Below are 18476 nucleotides of genomic sequence, written 5' to 3' on the forward strand. Positions count from 1 at the left end.
CACGAGGACATATCGGTTGGCTTACTCTGTGGTAGGAAAAGCGTCCAGTACAACCAGCTTAACCCTCTCCGTGGGTGAAGTGTCTTGCTCCAGAACACACTTGAGACAGGAATGGAGCATGGGATGCTCTGCTTCCCACATGCTCGTGCATGAAGTTTGTCTCTCTGGCCAGGAGGTTTGAAGCACAGGCCAGCACCTCTCCTAAACTGTCCAAAAATGTATAAATGTCTCCAGCATGCACCAGCAGGTCGTTCAAGGAGAACATGCAGTGACTGTGGGGCACTTCCCAAACACATTAATATTCATATATGAAAAACAAATATATATAAATTCTAAGTACAGAAAAAATCTCATACTATATGCAGATGATACAGCCCTTTATTTCAAGACTATTCATTAATGACATTTATGTATAAAATAAACAGAATATCAAGTATGCTGAATACAAGTATATGGGATGTAGGTTCATTTTTGGATCATGACTATGAGTTGGATCAAATATTACATACTGTATACAAGTGAAATTATCTGAGTGGGTGATGTTGTGAATGAGCATTATAACCTTATATCTGACATCCTTCACTCACCACCTTCAGCACATCATGCTGACATCCCAGCACCACCAAACAGAACCAGTGTCAAGTGTCTTGCTCAAGGGTACACATAGGTACACAATGTAGGTATTAAAGCATATTAGGAGTGGTAAACAACTAAAATTTGCATATAAATTATGTTTTATGCTAAACTCCAGTATAATGAACACTCTTGGCTCATTCATGTCTCCACTAAGCGACATAAGATTAAAACCTGCAGTGAGAGTCTCATTTATTAATTGAATTTAATGCACCCTAGGTTTCAAACTTAAAAATCAAAATAATAAAACGTTTCTAGTAAATGTGTTTTGTTTCATGTGTGCTGTTCCACATTAGACACCTACAGTTTCATTCTGTAGCAGTTTGACGGAACTATTTAGTTTTCACACGATGTAATAGCTCAACTCACAAAAAAGTTGCTGAACACATCGCACAAAGAGCAGAGGCCTGTGTGTGTGGTTTAGTTTAGTTCTCACCTGTTTTGCTAAAGTTACAATTTTTTTGTCATATGACACAAACAGCTGATTAGTGACTTCCCCTTTAAAGTTTCCATATTATGTTTTTGCACACCGCAATTATACTGATTGAGGGTGGGAATCCTTATCACAGGCTGCGTAGCAAAGGCAAAGGGCCAGAAGGAGGAGAGACTAAACAACGTACTGGGCCACTAACAACAGAATGAGGCGTTGGCATTTACCTACAGAAAACATGGAGGACAGAGACTGGACAGGTGGAGAATAAAGGCAGGAAAAAACAGCTGAGCATGAGTTGGTGAGAGCTTTCTGAAGAGGCAGAAAAACAGATATACTGTAATTCATTCAGAAGCTGAGCACTTTGCACTGGCCTGAAATTCTTGTGTTTGAAAAGGAATTTGTTAACACTGCATTTTTTGTAAGTAAAGCTTAAAATGAATTAAATCATGGATGTAAGTATTTATTGGGAGAAAACCAGAAAAGGTAGCTCTCCCTAGAACCACTGCTGGCATGAATAGGTATTAGGTAATAAAGTGTTGCTTTAGCAGGGAACATGACATGGCATCAGATACGTTTAGCAGTCGCTTCCTGACATCGAGTCATTTAATATTCAAGTAGCACATCATCATTTCATCCTCTTCTCTCTACAGGTCGACTCTGACGTAAACACTAGATCTCCATCTTCAGCTAAGGCAGTCAAAGAAAAAAAACATAAAACACAGCAGCTTGTGCAGAGGTAGAAAAGTCTCAGCAATTCCAACTATCTTAGAGATGTAAATAAATGTAAATATGCATCTAAAGGGGGCTGTCAGGAAAAGGTAAACAATAGTGCAACACAAGGCATGAATTCAAATGAGACGCGTCAGTCTTTGCTGCTGATTTGACTCATTGTCTAGAAAAGACTCGTCTAAGCTTCTTCTGTGTTACTTGGATGTAGTGTAAGGCATTATTCCATTTCATTGTACTAAATAAGTAAAGTATTGTGTTTCCATACAGGCTCTCAGGTGTAAAAGAGGAAAGTCTTTACTGCACCAATAAATAGTGCGTGTTTCAGACTGATTAAAGTACTAAGCGCAACTCATGCGGCGACAGCTTCGGCGGCTACACGTTGTCGTCAGGATCGGCTCGTCCACACAGGCAGAAGCAGAAGAGGACGCAGAAGCCGATTACGAAGAACAGGCCCAGGAGGATGTAGACCAGGGTGGTGGTCCAGAAGGCAAACAGGTACAGCGTCTTGTTGCAGTAGAGATCTGGATGTGTTGCATTCTTGTGGTAGTCGGGCTGGTAAATTGAGTAGATCCACACGTTACCTAAGAAACAAAAATTCAACACTCAAACACTGGAAACACCTGTTTTGCAGACGCACCATGGTCTAATGCTGACATTGCATTTGATCAGGACCTGCCCTGAGGCTCATCAACAATCAAAACACGCAACTCTAGAAATCTAATAAAGCATTGCTGCAATTGATGCATCATAGTATAAAAAAAAAACTCCTTTATGAGAAATAAAGCCCTTCAACATGAGCAATACTGACATCTAGCGGCCAGGAGATTAAATGCCACACCAATAAACATTGTCTCAGATTAATTTTCTGCAAATTAAACTAAATAAAGAAAAGCTATTTGCTCCAAACTCCCCCTGACTGCCCGCCTGTCAGCTGATATGTGTATCAACATACCAGTAATGAACCAGCAGAACAAGAAGAGCGAGGTCAGTGAATTCCAGGTGGTGCAGAGTCTGCTGAGGGGGGTGTCGGCTGCGCTGGTGTCGCCCTCGTCCCTCTGGGTGCAGGGGAGGCAGGAGAGCAGCGCGATGAACAAACCAAAGACCCCCCCCACGATCAGGTAGATGGGGATGTAGTGCTGCCGCGGACACTCATTCAGATACACAGACCCTGTCGCACAACAGGAGGATGAGGCTCATTTAGACGTTCTGTCATTTCAGTGTCATGAAACTCGACATCTATTCATCAGTAACTCACCGATTACAATCTGAGCGATTGGCAAAGCGCAGCCACCCAACTTTGAACACACTAAAGGAAAACAAATGTTTTGTTAACGAAAGACACAGTTTTCAACCAGCTGAACAAATTATAACTCAGTGTGAGACCTCACCGAGCACAGGCAGCGATGGCTTAGGCGTGTTGCGTATGCGCCGGATCAAACCAGTGTCTGACATGATGTAGCAGTGACGGCTCCAACCTGCAGGGAAAATATTTACATAAAAAAAACATAAAATATTACGTTATATTAGAAAAGTTTAGATTATATTATAAAAGTCTACAGCATGTGATTCAGTCCACCACCAAACCAGTACACAGCTTAATATGAATGTCCTTTTTCACAAAACTCATCAAATCAAGCTGAAAGTCTACAATTGATTTCAAATGCATCGTGGTGGTGAATGTTAAAATCATAATATGTCTGCTATTATCTAAATAGCTGCTGTGGCTTATGTGTTTTGTGAAGATGGGTCACTGAATTAAGAAAAGAGTTTAGGAAAGTAACAACCCGTATAATTTAATTAGGGCTCAGATTCATTGCAGTCAAAGTTCAACCCGATCCACAGTTAACTTAACTTATTAGATTAGTTATTAGAGGCACAGTCAGTGGCTTTAGTCGATGTTATGTAAGAATTGCGTGCACACATCGCAGTTTGACGGAGTGGAAAGAAAAGCTGCTAAAGTGTTGACGAAGGGATCGACATCATTTCCAGTAAAGCCAGTTTAACAGCTGAGACATGAAGCAACCTGCGACCCGCAACCTGTGACCTCACGCAAGATTTAGTCCATGCGGCGCAACGACGGGAACATTTGACGCGTCTTCAACTCAATAAAAGTAAAAACAAGTACCTGCAAAATGTTAGGCTTTTGAAAAACACCAAAGTCACAACAGGTGTTCGGCAGAAACAGGACAAATCACGGTCCGGTGTTTCCAAGTGTTTTAAAGGTCCTGCGCCCCGCCCCGGTCCCAGCCGTCCGATAATGGGCGCACAGCGAACGCCACAGCTCCACGCGAGTCCAAGTTGGTTCTTTGTATCAAAGCAAGACTTCAATGCGCGAAAAGACTCCTGGTTTGTCCGCAGACACTCACCTTTGCGCCAACCGGAGTAAAGTCGCCTGCGTGTGCCGTGAAACCCGCTGACAACCGCGCCTTGAGTGGAGCCGCGCCTCCGCCTCACGGGAGCGCGCACGCAGGGAGGGCGGCGTGCACGGAGGGAGAGGCGCTTCACAGTGAGGCCAAAAATAAACTTTTGTTTACAGCAGACACTTGATTAGCTTCAAAAGAAACGAAAAGAAAACACGAGAACAACCTAATAAAGACGCGTATGTTTAATGTAGTGATTCTCAAACTAGGCGCCGTGACGCCCCCAAGAGGAAGAAAGAGACTAAAAAAGCATAATTATCGGCCACATACCAATTGTGTAGTGATAAAAAACCATGACTCATGTCTCATGTCATTGTAATCGACCTGAAAAATGAACATTCTCCCTCTGCTTTTCAGATTGTGTTAATATTTAAAGTAAGGATTAATTAGATAATAAAATAAGAAACCTGGTTTTGATGGGGTCAGATTTTCCAGTTCTGAAGAAACACACTGCATCGTGGACAAAGACAACAAATGTGACAAACCCAGAGACAGAAAGTGCTGATAAAATATAAAATACTTTCAAGGTAATTATCATATGTTACCAGCATTAAGCTTCTCCTCTGTGAAAGGCAGCAGTAAAACAGGAGGCAGCTCCTGATAAACAAACGAGGTCACACAACCTTTATCTGCAATTTGCATTGCAGCAGGTTTGGTCACAGCTGTAGTAGCTCTTGTACGTCTCCCTTTGTATTTTTCAAGCCAGTAACAAAAATGCAAACACTTTTTGTCAATTGGATTGTTGCAGTGAAACTGTACTGATTTTTGTGACGTTTATCTTTTTAAGGTCGACATTTAGAAATTCTTCTAATTTAGAAACTGATGCATTTTTCTATATTGAATTGTTCATCAGACTAAAATCAGCAGAGAAATCTATTTTCCCATGCGCTCAGGCCTGCGCTCTCTGTCTCAGAGCGTCTCCGTCATCTTTGAGCAGCTGCTGCTTTTCGTCTTATCTAATCACAGAACTAATGAGGCTGTGTCTCCAGAAATGAATGAAGGGCAATGCAAATCTGCCCGGATACAACTTAGTGACACCCTGGTGGTAGCGCTGAAAGTAAAACCTTCCCTTAAATAGGCCGTCAAGCATTTTAATGATTTGAAAATTAGAATCGATTCAAACTGAAATAGCAAATATGACGATACAAACAGCACTAATCAAAGAGCAGAAATGTTACTGAAGTTATAATACACTGGCCAAAAAAAAGGTGCTACCAACAAAAAAAGGTCACACACTCTACAGTAATATTCCATTGAACCACATTTATCTTTGATCACAGCACGCCTTCACTGTGGCATTGTTTTAGATGAGCTTCTGCAATGTCACAAGAATTATTTCTATCCAGTGTTTCATTAATTTTTCACCAAGATCCTGCACTGACGATGGTAGAGTCTGACCGCTGCACTCGCCTTCTCCAGCACATCCCAAAGATGCTCACTGAGGTTCAGGTCTGGACTCTGCGGTGGTTGATCCATGTGTGAAAGTGATGCCTCATGCTCCCTCGACCACTCTATCTGACCCTGGCATTGTCATCTTGGAATAAACTGGGAGCAGTTTAATTCATTTCTGACAAACCGCTGAAGACATGTCAATAAACCTACTTAATGCCACTGCAGTATTATGTCCAGTGCAGTTCGTAGTAACCGGGTGATGCTATAACATAAAGCCACCAGAAAAGCATTTGTGAGAGCAAGAAACCTCTACCACACATGCCTGTAGCTAGAACTAAACCAACAGAACCGACACCTACTGTGAGGTAGCCGTGAAAAAGCCCAGCCCTAAACCCAAAGCTCAACAGCGCCTTTGCACCTTTTCTATTGTATAGAAAAGGTTTGTGTAACCACACATGCATCCCCCCGTGTGTCATGGAGGCGCCGTGAATCACTTTTGCACTGAGTAAGCCAGTGCGGCACCGAGGCCACACGCGCAGCAGGGTATGATGCAGCAGAGGACCACAAACAGCAGGCCCAGGAGGATGTAGACCACCGTGGTGTTCCAGAAGGCAAACAGGTACAGCAGCTCGTTGCAGTACAGCTCCGGACTCGTTGCGTTTTTGCTGTAGTTTGGCTTGTAAATGGAGTAGATCCACACGCTGCCTGGAAAAGAATTAAAAGCTAATAGTCAACACAAGTCAAACACTGAAATCAGCGCACAACTATGGTCTAGTGCTGAAACGAGATATCAGTACATATTTGTAGTTAAAGGCTGCTCTGAATACGAAGCTATAATAGTTTTGTGTTATCACAAGCCTTTTCTAGTTATAGCCGCTACCAACACAATCATAGTGTTCATTCATCTCAAAACTAATGATCATTAACAAAAAACAAATCCTGTTTTTCAAGAAATGTATTAAAACAAAGCAAGCTTTTAATTTGGCTAAAATCATAGTCAGCATGGCCTAAAGTCCTTTTACATTAAGTATTTTAGTGTATGTATTAATTAAACAGGCAACTAACATAATCTAAAAAAACAGTGCTGCAATTAATACATCATAGCATAAATACCTGCTTTTTGAGAAACAACCCCCCACCACATAAACAATGCTGCCACCTAGTGGCCTGGGGGTTCAACTCCACAATATTAAACTATCGGCAAACATGTCTTCACTTCTGTCTGCTGCTACATGATTAAACATACCAGTAATTAACCAGCAGAACAGGAAGAGAAAGGTCAGTGAACTCCAGGTGGTGCAGAATCCGCTGAGAGGACCGTTGTTTATCCTCTGAGTGCAGCCGATGCAGGACAGCCCCGCAATCATCAAACCAAAGACCCCCCCCACGATCAGGTAGATGGGGATGTAGGGCTGCCGCGGACACTCATTAAGATACAGAGACCCTGTCAGACGACAGGAGGATGAGGATCATTTGGACAGATCTTAACATTTATTTATATCTTTTCATCAGTAACTCACCAATTACAATCTGAAGGATTGACAGAATGCAAGCAATCAAGTCTGAACACACTGAAAAATTAATAATAATTAAAAAAACTGATGAATTTTATGAACAAATGATGACTCAGTTTCTGATCTTACTTATTACTGGTATCGGTTCAGCCATGGTGCGGAAATCCCGAAGAAACAGAACGTTTGACATGATGTAGCCGTGACGACTCCAACCTGCAGGGATGGTGTAGGTTAATGCTGAACAATGAGCCCAGAGTCAATGGAGGCATCAGAGTATGTCACAGAAGCAGAAAAGCTGATCAACAGGTCATTTGGGGATTAATGCTGAACCGGATGATATTTTATTTGATAAGAACAATGGTTTCAAGTGGATTTAGGCCTACATTCATTTAAGTGATCACCTCTAACTCTCCTGATGTTTGGAGAGTATGAATCCTGATACCAAGGACTAGACTAGACTTTTTTGGTTTATAAAAGAGAAATAGAAAAATAAATATGTTTCATCTCTCTCTGTAAGTGGTAATTTAATATCTGACCCTTCTATTATTGCAAATTATGTTATTGCATAAGATTTATTTTAATAACTTATTTGTGTTTGCTATAATTAATATGAATTTTGTAATGTTACCTTGCACCATGTCAATTTGTCAATAAAAATAATTTGTAAAATATCATCCGTGAAATAATTTAGGGAATCTATACTGTAGGTAAAGCTTCATTTAACATGTTATACCACATTGTGACACCAGAGGAGCTAGTGTGAAGTTGTCTTGCTCAAAGACACGCTTGGTGCCAGAGGTGGGGACTGAACCAAGGCCAATGCTCTACTCAGCTACAGTACTACATACTAATACTGTTTTGCTGGAGTTTGTTCTGAAAGAGAAACTCATCCTTCATCTGAGTAATACAAACGCTTAGTCCACCACCAAACAAATATGCAGCTTAATATGAATGTGAATCCTAATGGTAAAAGACACAATTTTATAAAACCTATTAAATGAAACTAAAAGTCTACACTTATTGTTTTGCTTGAAATGCACCATTGTTGCGTGTGAATGTGAAAATTCCAGTAAAATCTGAAGATGAGTCACGAAATTAATACGTTAAGCCCTTGGGGGAAGTCACTATCCATATCATTCATTTATGTCTTTGACCTGTTACTGCTGGAGATGCTGTCAGTTATTAGAGACACAGACCTGGTGGCGTTAGATGATACGTGCAGAACGTGAGAACAATGCATTTTACTTCAATTTGGATATTAAAACTTTCCAGTAAAGCCAGTTTAACAGCAGAGACAAGAAGCAACCTGTGAACCACAACCTGAGACCTGAGACAAGTTCTGCTCCGTGCGCCTCAATGCTGTTAACTTTAGAAACGTCTTTAACTTCATAAAAGACCAAATGAAACACAAAAAGTACCAGCAAAATCTTGGGTTTTAGGAAACACTAAAGCCACAAGTGCTTAAGAAATCAAAAACATTCAATCACGGTCTGGTGCATGTACAGTTCTGTAAAGCTCCTATGCCCCCGGTCGTACAGTACATTATACAGCATTAAAACCAGCCGTCCGCTAATGGGTTTATTCCAAACAGACCTGCTTTTTCTCCAAACACTCACCTTTGCGCGGACTGGACTCCGTGTGTGCGGTGAGAACTGTTAATACCCGTTAATAACCACATCTGCCACACCTCCGCCTTCCGGGAGCGGGCACAGACGGGGAGTTCGGTTCCCATTGAAGCCATTGTTAGCGTTGATTCCCAAACCAGGGGTGGGAACTGTAGGAGACTCGTTTGGGTCAAGTTTCTTCCTCTGTGTAGTTGGATTATTTGTGTGTGTGTGTGTGTGTGTGTGTGTGTGTGTGTGTGTGTGTGTGTGTGTGTGTGTGTGTGTGTGTGTGTGTGTGTGTGTGTGTGTGTGTGTGTGTGTGTGTGTGGTGCCTGATGCTACTGGTGCGATAATAAAACACGCTGAATTATTTGGCAGCAGTTTATTTCATTTCCGACCAACTGCTGTACTTAATGCCACTGTATTTTGTCCAGTACAGTCCAAGTTACCGTGGCTCCTGGTTACCAGGGTAACCAGACGATGCTGTCACAAGTCTGTGAGGCAGAGGCTGGAGGACGTGTCAACAATCAGAATCCCTTTGTTTTCGGAACGCGAATGGCCACCGAGCAGATTTAACAGATGGGTTCGAGTCCTGTCTGAGGTCCTCGTAAAGAGCTGAGCCTCACTCAGCACCGAGTCCCACAGCGGACCCCTGCGCCACAGCTGCACAAGACAGGCGCAGTTAGCACTGAGTGTGTGTGTGTGTCTGTGTGTGTGTGGGGGGGCACTCAAACCTCTATAGAGATGTGCGTGTTCGGGTGTCTCCTGTAGAAGATGGCTCGCAGGTTGAACTCAGGGTTTGCGTCCCTGAACACTCGGGTCCTTACGGTGCTGTTCTCACACTGCACCACGGCATAAACATCTGGACCTGTGGGCCACAACATGTGATTGGCACCCAAGCCTAGCTCTCCATGAGGCCGGACCATGTTATTGTGACCGACCTGCGTGTTTGGGAGGACGGAGCCCCAGCGCCCTGCGGAGGTGCACTGTGGTCACTACAGTGGGCTGAGGCAGAAGACACTGGAAGACAGAAGGAGACGGCAAATCGTCCCTCAGCTCCCTTCGGGACGGGGACAGAAAGGAGACAACCATGACGCCAACAGACCGGAAACGAGCCCCTCCTCTGCTCCGTACGCACCTGAGTCGAGCGTGGGAATGGGAGAAGAGCCGCAGCAGGAAGCGGCCGGTGGCGCCGGGCAGGAAGGTGGTGGGCAGCACCACGTAGCGCCCCGGCGCCAGGGTTCCCCTCAGCGTGACGCTGCGGGAGTCCATGTAGACGGAGCTGGCGGCCTGCTCCACCACACACTGCACGCGGCTGCAGCGGTTCACCTCCACCTGTGGCAGAGGAGGCGTTTAAAAGGAGGCGGGGCCTAGAGGAGGTGGGGCCTGGAGGAGGCGGGGCTTGGAGGAGGCGGGGCCTGCAGGCGCCGGTCCGTGAGCTCCTCACCTTCAGCACCTCGAAGCCGATGGGCAGGTTCTGCCCCCCTCCCTCCTTCCTCTGGATCCGTCGGTCCTCCTGCTGCAGGCAGATCAGCACCTCCTCGTCTCTGCCTCTCACGTCGAACATGAACTAGGACGGGAAGAAGGAAACGTGACGTTTCTGTTGATCCCAGCGCTCAAAGCGACGTCTCGCGCGTCCGCTGCACCTGTGGGTTGTGCAGAAAAGTGTCTCTGTGGTTGATGCATCCTCCGCATCGACTCCTCCGGTCTGTCTGCGCTTCCCAGCTCTCAGTCAGCTCCTCCTCCTCCTCCTCTTCTTCCTGTGTGTCTCTCCTTCCAGCGTCTCCTTCCCTCGTCGCCTCGTGCTGACTCTCTCTGTCTCTGCTGCTCCCCAGATGCTCGGCCTCTCTCCGTCTGGCGCCGCTGACGGCGGAGGGAGTGGCACCCGCGGCACCGGGGGCCGGAGCCCACTCCCCGTAGCAGCGCACCTCCCTCCAGTGGGACCGCGGCCACAGCAGAGCCCTCTTCACGCGACGACACACCACCACGTCTGTGAAGTAGCCGCAGAAGTCTTCGAAGTCCATCCTGAGCGAGAAGGAAACGGGGAGTGCAGACGTGAGGAGGCGGCTTTGCTCAGGTTCACACAACGAAAGCATGAATTACCAGAACTCCCCGATATCCCGAACGGTGAGGCCCATCTTCTCGCGCTCCGTGCGCGTCATCTGCTGCCACTGCTGGGACCTGCAGAGGGCGTGAAAGGACAATAGTAGAAAAGTGAATATCTGCACATCTGTGAAGTCCAACACGCTGGAAATGAGATCAGAAATACATGAATGGTGGTTAAACCTCTGGAAACCCCTATGGGCGCGTGGTCATTTTTCATAATGTCAGCAGCAGATGTCTTCCAGTAAAACACATCCACACTAGTGTAAAACGTCACCAATCCCCCGGCTAAGTGGCAGTGGCGTTGTAAAAGTCTGTGAAACACCAGGGGCTTCGTCCCCAGAGCAGCTGTAAACGCAGCGTCCGACGTAGGAACCCGGGCCTCACCCCTGACTCCAGGCTCCGGTCCAGTCGGTGGTGCCCCACGGGTTCCTCATGCGCACCATGAACAGCCTGGAGCCCCCGCTGGTCCTCAGCTGCTCCCCCAGCCTCACCTTCCTCACGGCCGTGATCCCGTACGCGTGGCCTCGCACCAGGCCACAGTCCAGCACCGACTCCACCGTCTCCCCCTCTGCTGGCTGACAAAGCCTCGTTTACATTCATGTTGCGTACATTCACCTTTCAAGTGGCGCTCTGGGGCCGTACCCGTATGGAGCAGGTAATGAGAGCCTTGCATTCGTGGGCCTTGGCTAACGTCTGGAAAAAAGCCCTCCTCTGGTCGCTGTACAGGGCGAGGGCCTCGCGGTCCAGCGTCAGAGGCTCCGAGACCCCGCCGGTGAAGTCGATCAGGGCCTCTGCGGTGTTCCCTCCTTCCAGAGCCTCGTAGCAGCCATTGAGCCTTAAAAGGAGCCGAGAGTGGGATGAACTCGCACCCGCTCGCGTCAGACGCTAAAGGGGAAAATGCCCCGGCGCGCCACCCACTTGGCGTAGGCCTTCTCCAGCAGGGCGCTCCAGAACTCTCTGGGAGTGGCCGAGCGGCAGAACAGCAGCACCCCGTCGCTGCTGACGGGCAAGCGGTCGTCAACCACCACGTCCACCCATCGGCCCAGGCGCCAGAAGCGGAAATGGAAGATGCCTGCGTAGAGGTCGGGGCGCTTCGGGTTCCACTCCTGGTCCATGTGGTCGGGTATCACCTGGGAGGCGGACACGCCGATCAGACGAGGACCGGAGGTGAGGAGCGAGAGAGGGATGGAGCGGAGGAAGGAACGCAAACTCAACCTTCTTCCACAGGGACGGCTCCGACGCGAGGCAGGAGATGGCGGCCACCATCCAGCAGTTTCCCAGGCTGCCCTGGTGCAAGTCACGGGTGCTGATGCCGTCGACGAACAGACGAGGGTCTTTACAGATCTCCTGAAAGAGAGGGACGAGAGGGAGAGATGGAGTTTAGTTAAAAAAAAAACATCAATTTAATTAAATGTTATAAACACTGTTGAAAACTGGTGAACTCCTGGATAACACATAACGACCACTAAACCCAGTTATGAGGCCGTGATGAGAACCTGCGACGCCATGAAACTGCACTGATGAAAACGCAAACTAAACCTTTGTGTGTACCCAAAAACCAGGACAATGAGCTGATAGATGGTGAATGAAGGGACCTGCTGACGAGGGTAATTGGACCCAGCATGAATTTAAAGTATTGATTACACGTTCCAGTAATGTGGAATAAGCATGTGTTTTATGAAGCCTGTGATCTGATGCGGAGTCGGAGCCCTGCTGAGCAGACGGAACCTCCATGTGGACCTGCTGATCTCTGTTTGGACGGAGTCAGGTAACTGTAGAAGTACGACGACACACAAACACGCACACACACGCGCACGTACACACACACACGCACACACACACACACACGCACACGTGCGCACACACACGCATGCACACACACACACGCACCAGCACACACACACACACACACACGCACAAACGCGCACACACTCGCGCACACACGCAGGAACATATGCCTTCAGCGGTTATTACATCGTCAGGTGAAACCCTAGGAAAGACACAAGATCATGTTTATAGCGGTGAGCAGATGAGGCCTGTGCGGTTGCAGCAGCGAACCGAGGGCCGTCCGGCTCCCTGCTGATACGAGCAGAGAGTGGAGCATCAGGGACGGAGCCGCATTGACCCCATCAACGCTTTCTGTCCAGCACCGAATCAGCACATGAAACACATTAGCCTGAATAATAAACAAGCCTCTTGAAGTGTAATGTGTCTAAATTAAGGTGCAAAACATCTCAGATTTTCAAAAGCTCCACTGTTGGACCTGGTTAGTATTTAATACAGCATTTCAGGCCTGAGTCAGGGGCAAGTTCACAACTTTGTTGTCCGTTTGTGAAGCTCAGAGTCCAAGTGTTGCAGTGAATATGTTCCCATTCATCATTTCCATTCACTTCTCTCCCATTTTATATGTGAATTTCATATTTGACAAAAAATCCCTTCACCCAAAGTGTAAACGAGGAGGGGCCATTTAGGCAGCAGCTGTTAATGTGCTTCTGCTTTTATACTGACGCTCTAGTCATTTTCCAGCAGCTCTTGGAGCGGAGCAGCTATAAACTCCTCCACTTCTGCAGCTTGAGCAGCAACGCTGGGCTAAAAACACCTGCACTATTTAAACTGGCTGCTGCTGTTTCTACTGTACTACAGTCACTAATATAACCGTCTGTCAGTAGCATGTGCTCCAGTGTTCCGCCCTCTGGATGCGCTCCTATAATAGATTGAGCTTTAATTAACCCAGTTTGAGTTAAACGGGGCCACGCTGAGCGGATGGAGACCGCTTGTGTCCACATATCTGTTACAGCGGGTGTTGGAGCTGTACTTCAGCACCTGAGGCCTTTTCCAGGTCAGGCCGGGTGGAGGCTCCCTCCTGTAGAACAGGGACTGGGCCGACGGTGGGAAGAGCGGATCCTTGAAGAACGCTCCCCGACGCAGGCAGGAGCGCCTCAGCTGCTGGTAGCTCTGACCCTGGAAGTCGCTCACTGGCATCGTAGCGCTGACGAGGGACGTCTGAAGGAGCAGAAATGGGATTTATTGAATAGAATGAACGAATTAAAGGCAAAACAGACTGCAAAAACGAATCACACGATGAGCCCAGAAATGAGCCCAGAGGCTGGAGGTGCTGCAGGGTCAGGGGCAGGAAGGTAATGGCAGCGTGGAAGTCATCAGAGACATGAACCGGTGTGTGCAGCAAACTGTGTGACTCATACAGTGGACGGGGTGTGTGTGTGTGTGTGTGTGTGTGTGTGTGTGTGTGTGTGTGTGTGTGTGTGTGTGTGTGTGTGTGTTTAGAACAGGTTCCGCTCTCTGGGCCTCGCTGTGCAAACTGTGCAGATACCGAGCGAGTCACAGTTATCAGTTATCATAAGGTTGTGTTTTATTTCTTTAGGTTCATGTAGAGGTAGAATATTATTTTATATAAAGAAAACATGGAAAACATCTTAACCCACCGCGTCTCACAATTTATATTTCTACTCACAAAGTACGGACTGCAGTTTTATGAATCACTGTATAAGAAAAAGTGGCCACATAATAAAATATATCCAATACACAAATACCCAAAGGTCTGAGGTTTGGCTGCAGTGGATTTCAGTTATGGTGAAACATTTTAAGCATGTTCTGAATGTTACTACATCAGGGCCTCCAGTGGATTAATGTACCAAATAAAGCTCATAGTTTAATCAAATGTTGATCCACAGGCTATTTAAGTGTGAAACACAACAACCTAAATATACAGTAGTGGGAAAGGACTCTCATTACAGCGGCAGTGCTTTAACTGACCACACATTCTGATTATATATTAGAGTACAGCCTCACACGCCTGTAACACTGTACTCTAATGTGTAAACTCTCATTTTTAACTCTTTTACTGTTACATACATCTGTTTTAAAGTTTCTTTCTCATAAGTATGAATTTAACTGCAAACAGTGACATCTGATCAAAACAAACCATGAATACATTTTTTTATGCACAGGGTTTGTCTGAGCCTGAAAAAGGAGGGCAGGAGATTTTACCTTTCAACAAAACTAGATGATTCAGATGATTCCTCAAGTCCAGACAGCCGATCCAGGTCCATACCCTCGTACGGTCATTTGAGAAATCCTTCATGTAATCCTAATTTAGGGACAACCATTAAAGACGTTATAAAGCATAGTTCCACTATTTCCTCAAGTGAATTGAGTCCGATTAAATAATAATCATAGTCATTCCAGCAGCTTCAGTTGTGAGAGCAAGACGTTTCCTGACACCACTTGTCTCCTCGCGACAGTGGCTCATTTGTGTGTGTAAGACCCTGTAGAGTTGTTGCGTGTGTCCACAGAGCCGTGACATGGTGGAGGGTGACACTAATAGAGCTGAGAGCCTGTGTAACTCTATCTTCCACCAGAGAGACAATAGACAGACAGTCACATCAGAAGACGTTACAAAAATATGGCTGGAAAAAGCCCCTCACAACAGTGAAACGTAACACATACTGCAGTTATTTAAGCACAAAAATTATGAAGAAAATAAGAAATGTTTTTATAGGAGCAAGTTTTGTGTATATGAATATGTATGTAAGTGTGTGTGTGTGTGTGTGTGTGTGTGTGTGTGTGTGTGTGTGTGTGTGTGTGTGTGTGTGTGTGTGTGTGTGTGTGTGTGACTCACTCTGACTGTTGCTTCTGCCTCTCTGCTCATTGACTGTGTGCATTCTGTATTGCTTTCTTCTCCTTGGTATCTCAACACTTCTTTCTTCCCTCCTCATTTTAGCATGGCTCTGGACTCCCTTTCGTCACCTTTTCTGTCTTGTCTTTTCTCCTCCTCGCTTCTCTCGTCCGTATCTCCTCCCTCACAGGCTGCTGGAGTATCTGTTGCTGCCCAGTGTATTTCCCCTGACACCTGAGAAACCAAGAGACCAGCACCTTCTATTTTAACCTCTTCGCTGCCAGATATCAAGCTAAGAACCTGCTGTTTCAACCATAGCAACTTATTGCAGCAACAAAGTTAGAGACAACATTATTCAAAAGGTCATAACACAGCAAGAACAAAACACCTACTGTACTATAACATACTTTTTATGCAGTAAATACTCATATGAATAAATTGCTCCTCCAGCTGGTGCGGTGATGAGTTGACAGTGCTACACAAACACATATCACAATGCATCACATATTTTTAATTAAACAGAAATCATCTAACTTCATGTAAATAAACTTGTTTGATTGCTTTGTTATACAGATGGAAATTAATATTACTACCAAACTACCTACAGTATGAGAAGTTTTGGTATTTGCATACTGTAACATAGTAATAGTAAAAAGACCGCATGCACACACAACTTACCATGTGCCTTATTTTTTATTGCATATTTGAGTCTACATACAGTAGTACTTTAAATAGAAATAGTTATATTACATATGCTCACATGTTTAATGTTTTGATTCAATAAGATGTCTTTAATCATAACCTATAAACCACAAAGAAATATGTTAGAATTTAAAAGCAAGCTTTAAATGTAGGCAACAAGTGCGACTTGCTAATGGAAATTTAAAAACTAACAGTAAAGAAGTAGTTTCGGTTTCAGCGCTAGTGAGTTCGTATTTTCTTGAGTCAACATTTTTCCTGGAAATAAAACCATCGGGCCTCGATTGGTCGAGTCTAGTGGGATACACTACGCATGCGTACTTGTTATGTCGATGTGGCTCCTTCCCTGTGAACCAAAGTTTCCACTTTTAGTTGGGCTTCAGGTTTTTCAGAGCAAAGTTTCGTCATGCGAGTTTTTACTGTGGCTTTGTTTTGCGTTTACAGTCTAGTTGCAGCAGTTGAAGACGACAGGCTGCCGAATAAATGCGAAGGTAGGACGAGAAAGTGACGCTAGCTAACATCGTTTCACCCGCAGCGCGTCACCTTCGCCAGATGCTGGATAATCGTCACTTTGTGCTCGTTGTCCGTCAGTCTGCAAGTTCCTGACCGTGGAGCTGCAGGAGGCTCTGGAGAAGAGCGGCCGCTCCAAGGAGGTCCTGGAGCTCGGAGAAGTCCTGGACACGGGGAAGAGGAGGAGGAAAATAAAATACAACACCTCGTGAGTTAAACGGTCGCTTTTATAGTGACCGCATGATGCCGTCCAGCAGGCGTGGGGCAAATAATAGCAATAACCGCCTGAAAACCCGCAGCCCAGACGTGTGCTTGTTTGTGAGACCAGTGCTTTGGTTCCAGGGAAACGCGGCTGACGGAGGCGGTGGACAACATATGTGAGCGCATCCTGCAGTATAACGTCCACGCAGAGAGGCCTGGCAGCCTCCGATACGCCAAGGTGAGGTTAGTTTTTATCGTTTATAGGACCGAGACATTTAAAATGAAATGAATCTGAGTGCAACTAATGTCAGCGGGGCTAAGAGCAACTTCTGAGCGCTGGATGGATGTCAGGGTCCCATCTGGGACTGTCTGTGTTGGTTGGAGCGCGTGCAGATGTGTGACGGCTCGTGCTCTTGTGTGCTGCAGGGTGCGAGTCAGACCATGACGACTCTGAAGAACCTGGTGCACAAAGGAGTGAAGGTGGACCTGGGAATGCCCTACGAGCTGTGGGACGAGCCCTCGGCTGAGGTGTCTGATATGAAAAAACAGGTGTGTGTGTCACACAATCATAGTTCCCCTGTCAAACACGTTGCAGCGTTTCATACAACTCTATTGATTGTATTGTTTGTGTGTTTTTTTTATTTATTTCGTATTTGTAAGACAATGTAAAACTGGTAGTAGTTGGTATTCAGCCCTGGGAGATCTCTGCTGACCCCTGCTGGAAAACACTCAAATTAATTATTTTCAATTGACTGACAAGAAAACACTACAGTAGATCACAATGACAGCAGGTAATTGAATTATTACTATGGTGCAGGTATTAATGGCAGTATTATGAGTGACAGGTGCTGAGTAATCGTTATTTAGTCTCTTGTGGTTCTTTTGTCCTACACTCAGTGTGAGACGATGCTGGAGCAGTATGAGGACGTGGTGGAGGACTGGTACTTCCATCATCAGGATCAGAGGCTGGAGAACTTCCTGTGTAAAACCCACGTCCTAAAGACGTCAGAGCGAGGTAGCCAACACACAGCCCACTTCCCCTTGTGCAGAAAACATCCACTGTTGCTGAATGTCGTTTTCACTCTGTCTCCCTCCTGCAGAATGTCTGAAGGAGGTGTGGAAAGGAGACATGGGGACAAAGGGGGGAGCTGAGGAGGAGACGAGGAGCGACAAAGCAGCAGCAGACAGTGAGACAAAGGAGAGGGGGAACACACACGATGGTGGAGAGCTCTGAGAACAGCCATTTTCAAACTGGGAAATGCAGAAGACAACACTAAACCTCAGTTTTGGAGAAATCTTTGGCTAGAAGTTGTTCTCTTGTCTATTTATTTCTATGGATTCATCCATTGTGAGACCAGTCCAGTGTTGTAGTTTGTGGGCACTGTTACATATCATTGCTCCTTATCCCAGCATTATATGGTACATATGAATGTTTTTTTTACCCTGAACTGCAGTCTTTAAATGCAATATATAATTTTTTATCATGTAAAATAAAGGTCTTTTATAACAATGTAATGTTGTTGTTTATTATGAAGCCAGGAAACGTGATGTTGCAGGTTGTTCGTTAAAGATGATTGGTTTCAGCTGTGGCTCTGTACT

At 45.7% G+C, this 18476-nt stretch overlaps 4 protein-coding genes across 5 annotated transcripts; 1 reads left to right on the forward strand and 3 right to left on the reverse strand.

Annotated features, from left to right (window-relative positions):
* Positions 1 to 360: 360 nt before the first annotated feature.
* On the reverse strand, positions 361 to 4341 carry LOC121202078 (transmembrane protein 272-like). Its single transcript, XM_041069772.2, has 5 exons — positions 4162 to 4341; positions 3184 to 3270; positions 3051 to 3101; positions 2748 to 2963; positions 361 to 2376 (listed from the first exon to the last, which is right to left on the reverse strand). Exons 2-5 carry the CDS (start codon positions 3245 to 3247, stop codon positions 2168 to 2170), a joined length of 540 nt encoding a protein of 179 aa, XP_040925706.1. The 5' UTR covers positions 3248 to 3270; positions 4162 to 4341; the 3' UTR covers positions 361 to 2167.
* Positions 4342 to 4385: 44 nt separating this feature from the next.
* On the reverse strand, positions 4386 to 16858 carry LOC114851183 (calpain-5-like). 2 transcript variants are annotated; one of them, XM_055504236.1, is made up of 19 exons: positions 16710 to 16858; positions 15471 to 15701; positions 14840 to 14939; positions 13655 to 13834; positions 12047 to 12178; positions 11750 to 11961; positions 11474 to 11666; positions 11216 to 11406; positions 10829 to 10906; positions 10372 to 10750; positions 10173 to 10295; positions 9864 to 10060; positions 9667 to 9785; positions 9460 to 9593; positions 8738 to 9388; positions 7251 to 7334; positions 7128 to 7178; positions 6854 to 7051; positions 4386 to 6312 (listed from the first exon to the last, which is right to left on the reverse strand). In XM_055504236.1, the coding sequence occupies exons 4-15, from the start codon at positions 13811 to 13813 to the stop codon at positions 9212 to 9214; spliced, it is 2094 nt and encodes a 697-aa protein (XP_055360211.1). In that variant the 5' UTR covers positions 13814 to 13834; positions 14840 to 14939; positions 15471 to 15701; positions 16710 to 16858; the 3' UTR covers positions 4386 to 6312; positions 6854 to 7051; positions 7128 to 7178; positions 7251 to 7334; positions 8738 to 9211. The 2 variants fall into 2 exon arrangements, with proteins under 2 accessions (XP_055360211.1, XP_028998668.1); XM_029142835.3 differs by lacking the exon at positions 7128 to 7178.
* Positions 6098 to 7275, reverse strand: LOC121202077 (transmembrane protein 272-like). The gene is made up of 4 exons (XM_055502532.1): positions 7258 to 7275; positions 7128 to 7137; positions 6854 to 7051; positions 6098 to 6312 (listed from the first exon to the last, which is right to left on the reverse strand). Exons 1-4 carry the CDS (start codon positions 7273 to 7275, stop codon positions 6098 to 6100), a joined length of 441 nt encoding a protein of 146 aa, XP_055358507.1.
* cnpy4 (canopy FGF signaling regulator 4) lies at positions 16459 to 18392 on the forward strand. The gene is made up of 6 exons (XM_029142837.3): positions 16459 to 16657; positions 16758 to 16884; positions 17019 to 17115; positions 17304 to 17426; positions 17775 to 17892; positions 17978 to 18392. Exons 1-6 carry the CDS (start codon positions 16573 to 16575, stop codon positions 18109 to 18111), a joined length of 684 nt encoding a protein of 227 aa, XP_028998670.1. The 5' UTR covers positions 16459 to 16572; the 3' UTR covers positions 18112 to 18392.
* The last annotated feature ends 84 nt before the right edge of the window (positions 18393 to 18476 follow it).

The sequence above is a fragment of the Betta splendens genome, chromosome 2 (assembly GCF_900634795.4).
Source record: "Betta splendens chromosome 2, fBetSpl5.4, whole genome shotgun sequence".
Taxonomy (NCBI): domain Eukaryota; kingdom Metazoa; phylum Chordata; class Actinopteri; order Anabantiformes; family Osphronemidae; genus Betta; species Betta splendens.

Coding starts and splice junctions, on each gene's coding strand:
- cnpy4 (XM_029142837.3), top strand. CDS start 16,573: ATGCGAGTTTTTACTGTGGCTTTGTTTTGCGTTTACAGTCTAGTTGCA. Junction 16,885..17,018: donor AAAATAAAATACAACACCTC/GTGAGTTAAACG, acceptor CTTTGGTTCCAG/GGAAACGCGGCTGACGGAGG. Junction 17,893..17,977: donor CCTAAAGACGTCAGAGCGAG/GTAGCCAACACA, acceptor TCCCTCCTGCAG/AATGTCTGAAGGAGGTGTGG.
- LOC121202077 (XM_055502532.1), bottom strand. Junction 6,313..6,853: donor GTTCTGCTGGTTAATTACTG/GTATGTTTAATC, acceptor ATTCTTTTCCAG/GCAGCGTGTGGATCTACTCC.
- LOC114851183 (XM_029142835.3), bottom strand. CDS start 13,813: ATGCCAGTGAGCGACTTCCAGGGTCAGAGCTACCAGCAGCTGAGGCGC. Junction 11,407..11,473: donor TCATTACCTGCTCCATACGG/GTACGGCCCCAG, acceptor AGGCTTTGTCAG/CCAGCAGAGGGGGAGACGGT. Junction 10,061..10,172: donor TCGGCTTCGAGGTGCTGAAG/GTGAGGAGCTCA, acceptor CCTCTGCCACAG/GTGGAGGTGAACCGCTGCAG.
- LOC121202078 (XM_041069772.2), bottom strand. CDS start 3,247: ATGTCAGACACTGGTTTGATCCGGCGCATACGCAACACGCCTAAGCCA. Junction 3,102..3,183: donor GCCATCGCTGCCTGTGCTCG/GTGAGGTCTCAC, acceptor GTTTTCCTTTAG/TGTGTTCAAAGTTGGGTGGC. Junction 2,377..2,747: donor GTTCTGCTGGTTCATTACTG/GTATGTTGATAC, acceptor TTTGTTTCTTAG/GTAACGTGTGGATCTACTCA.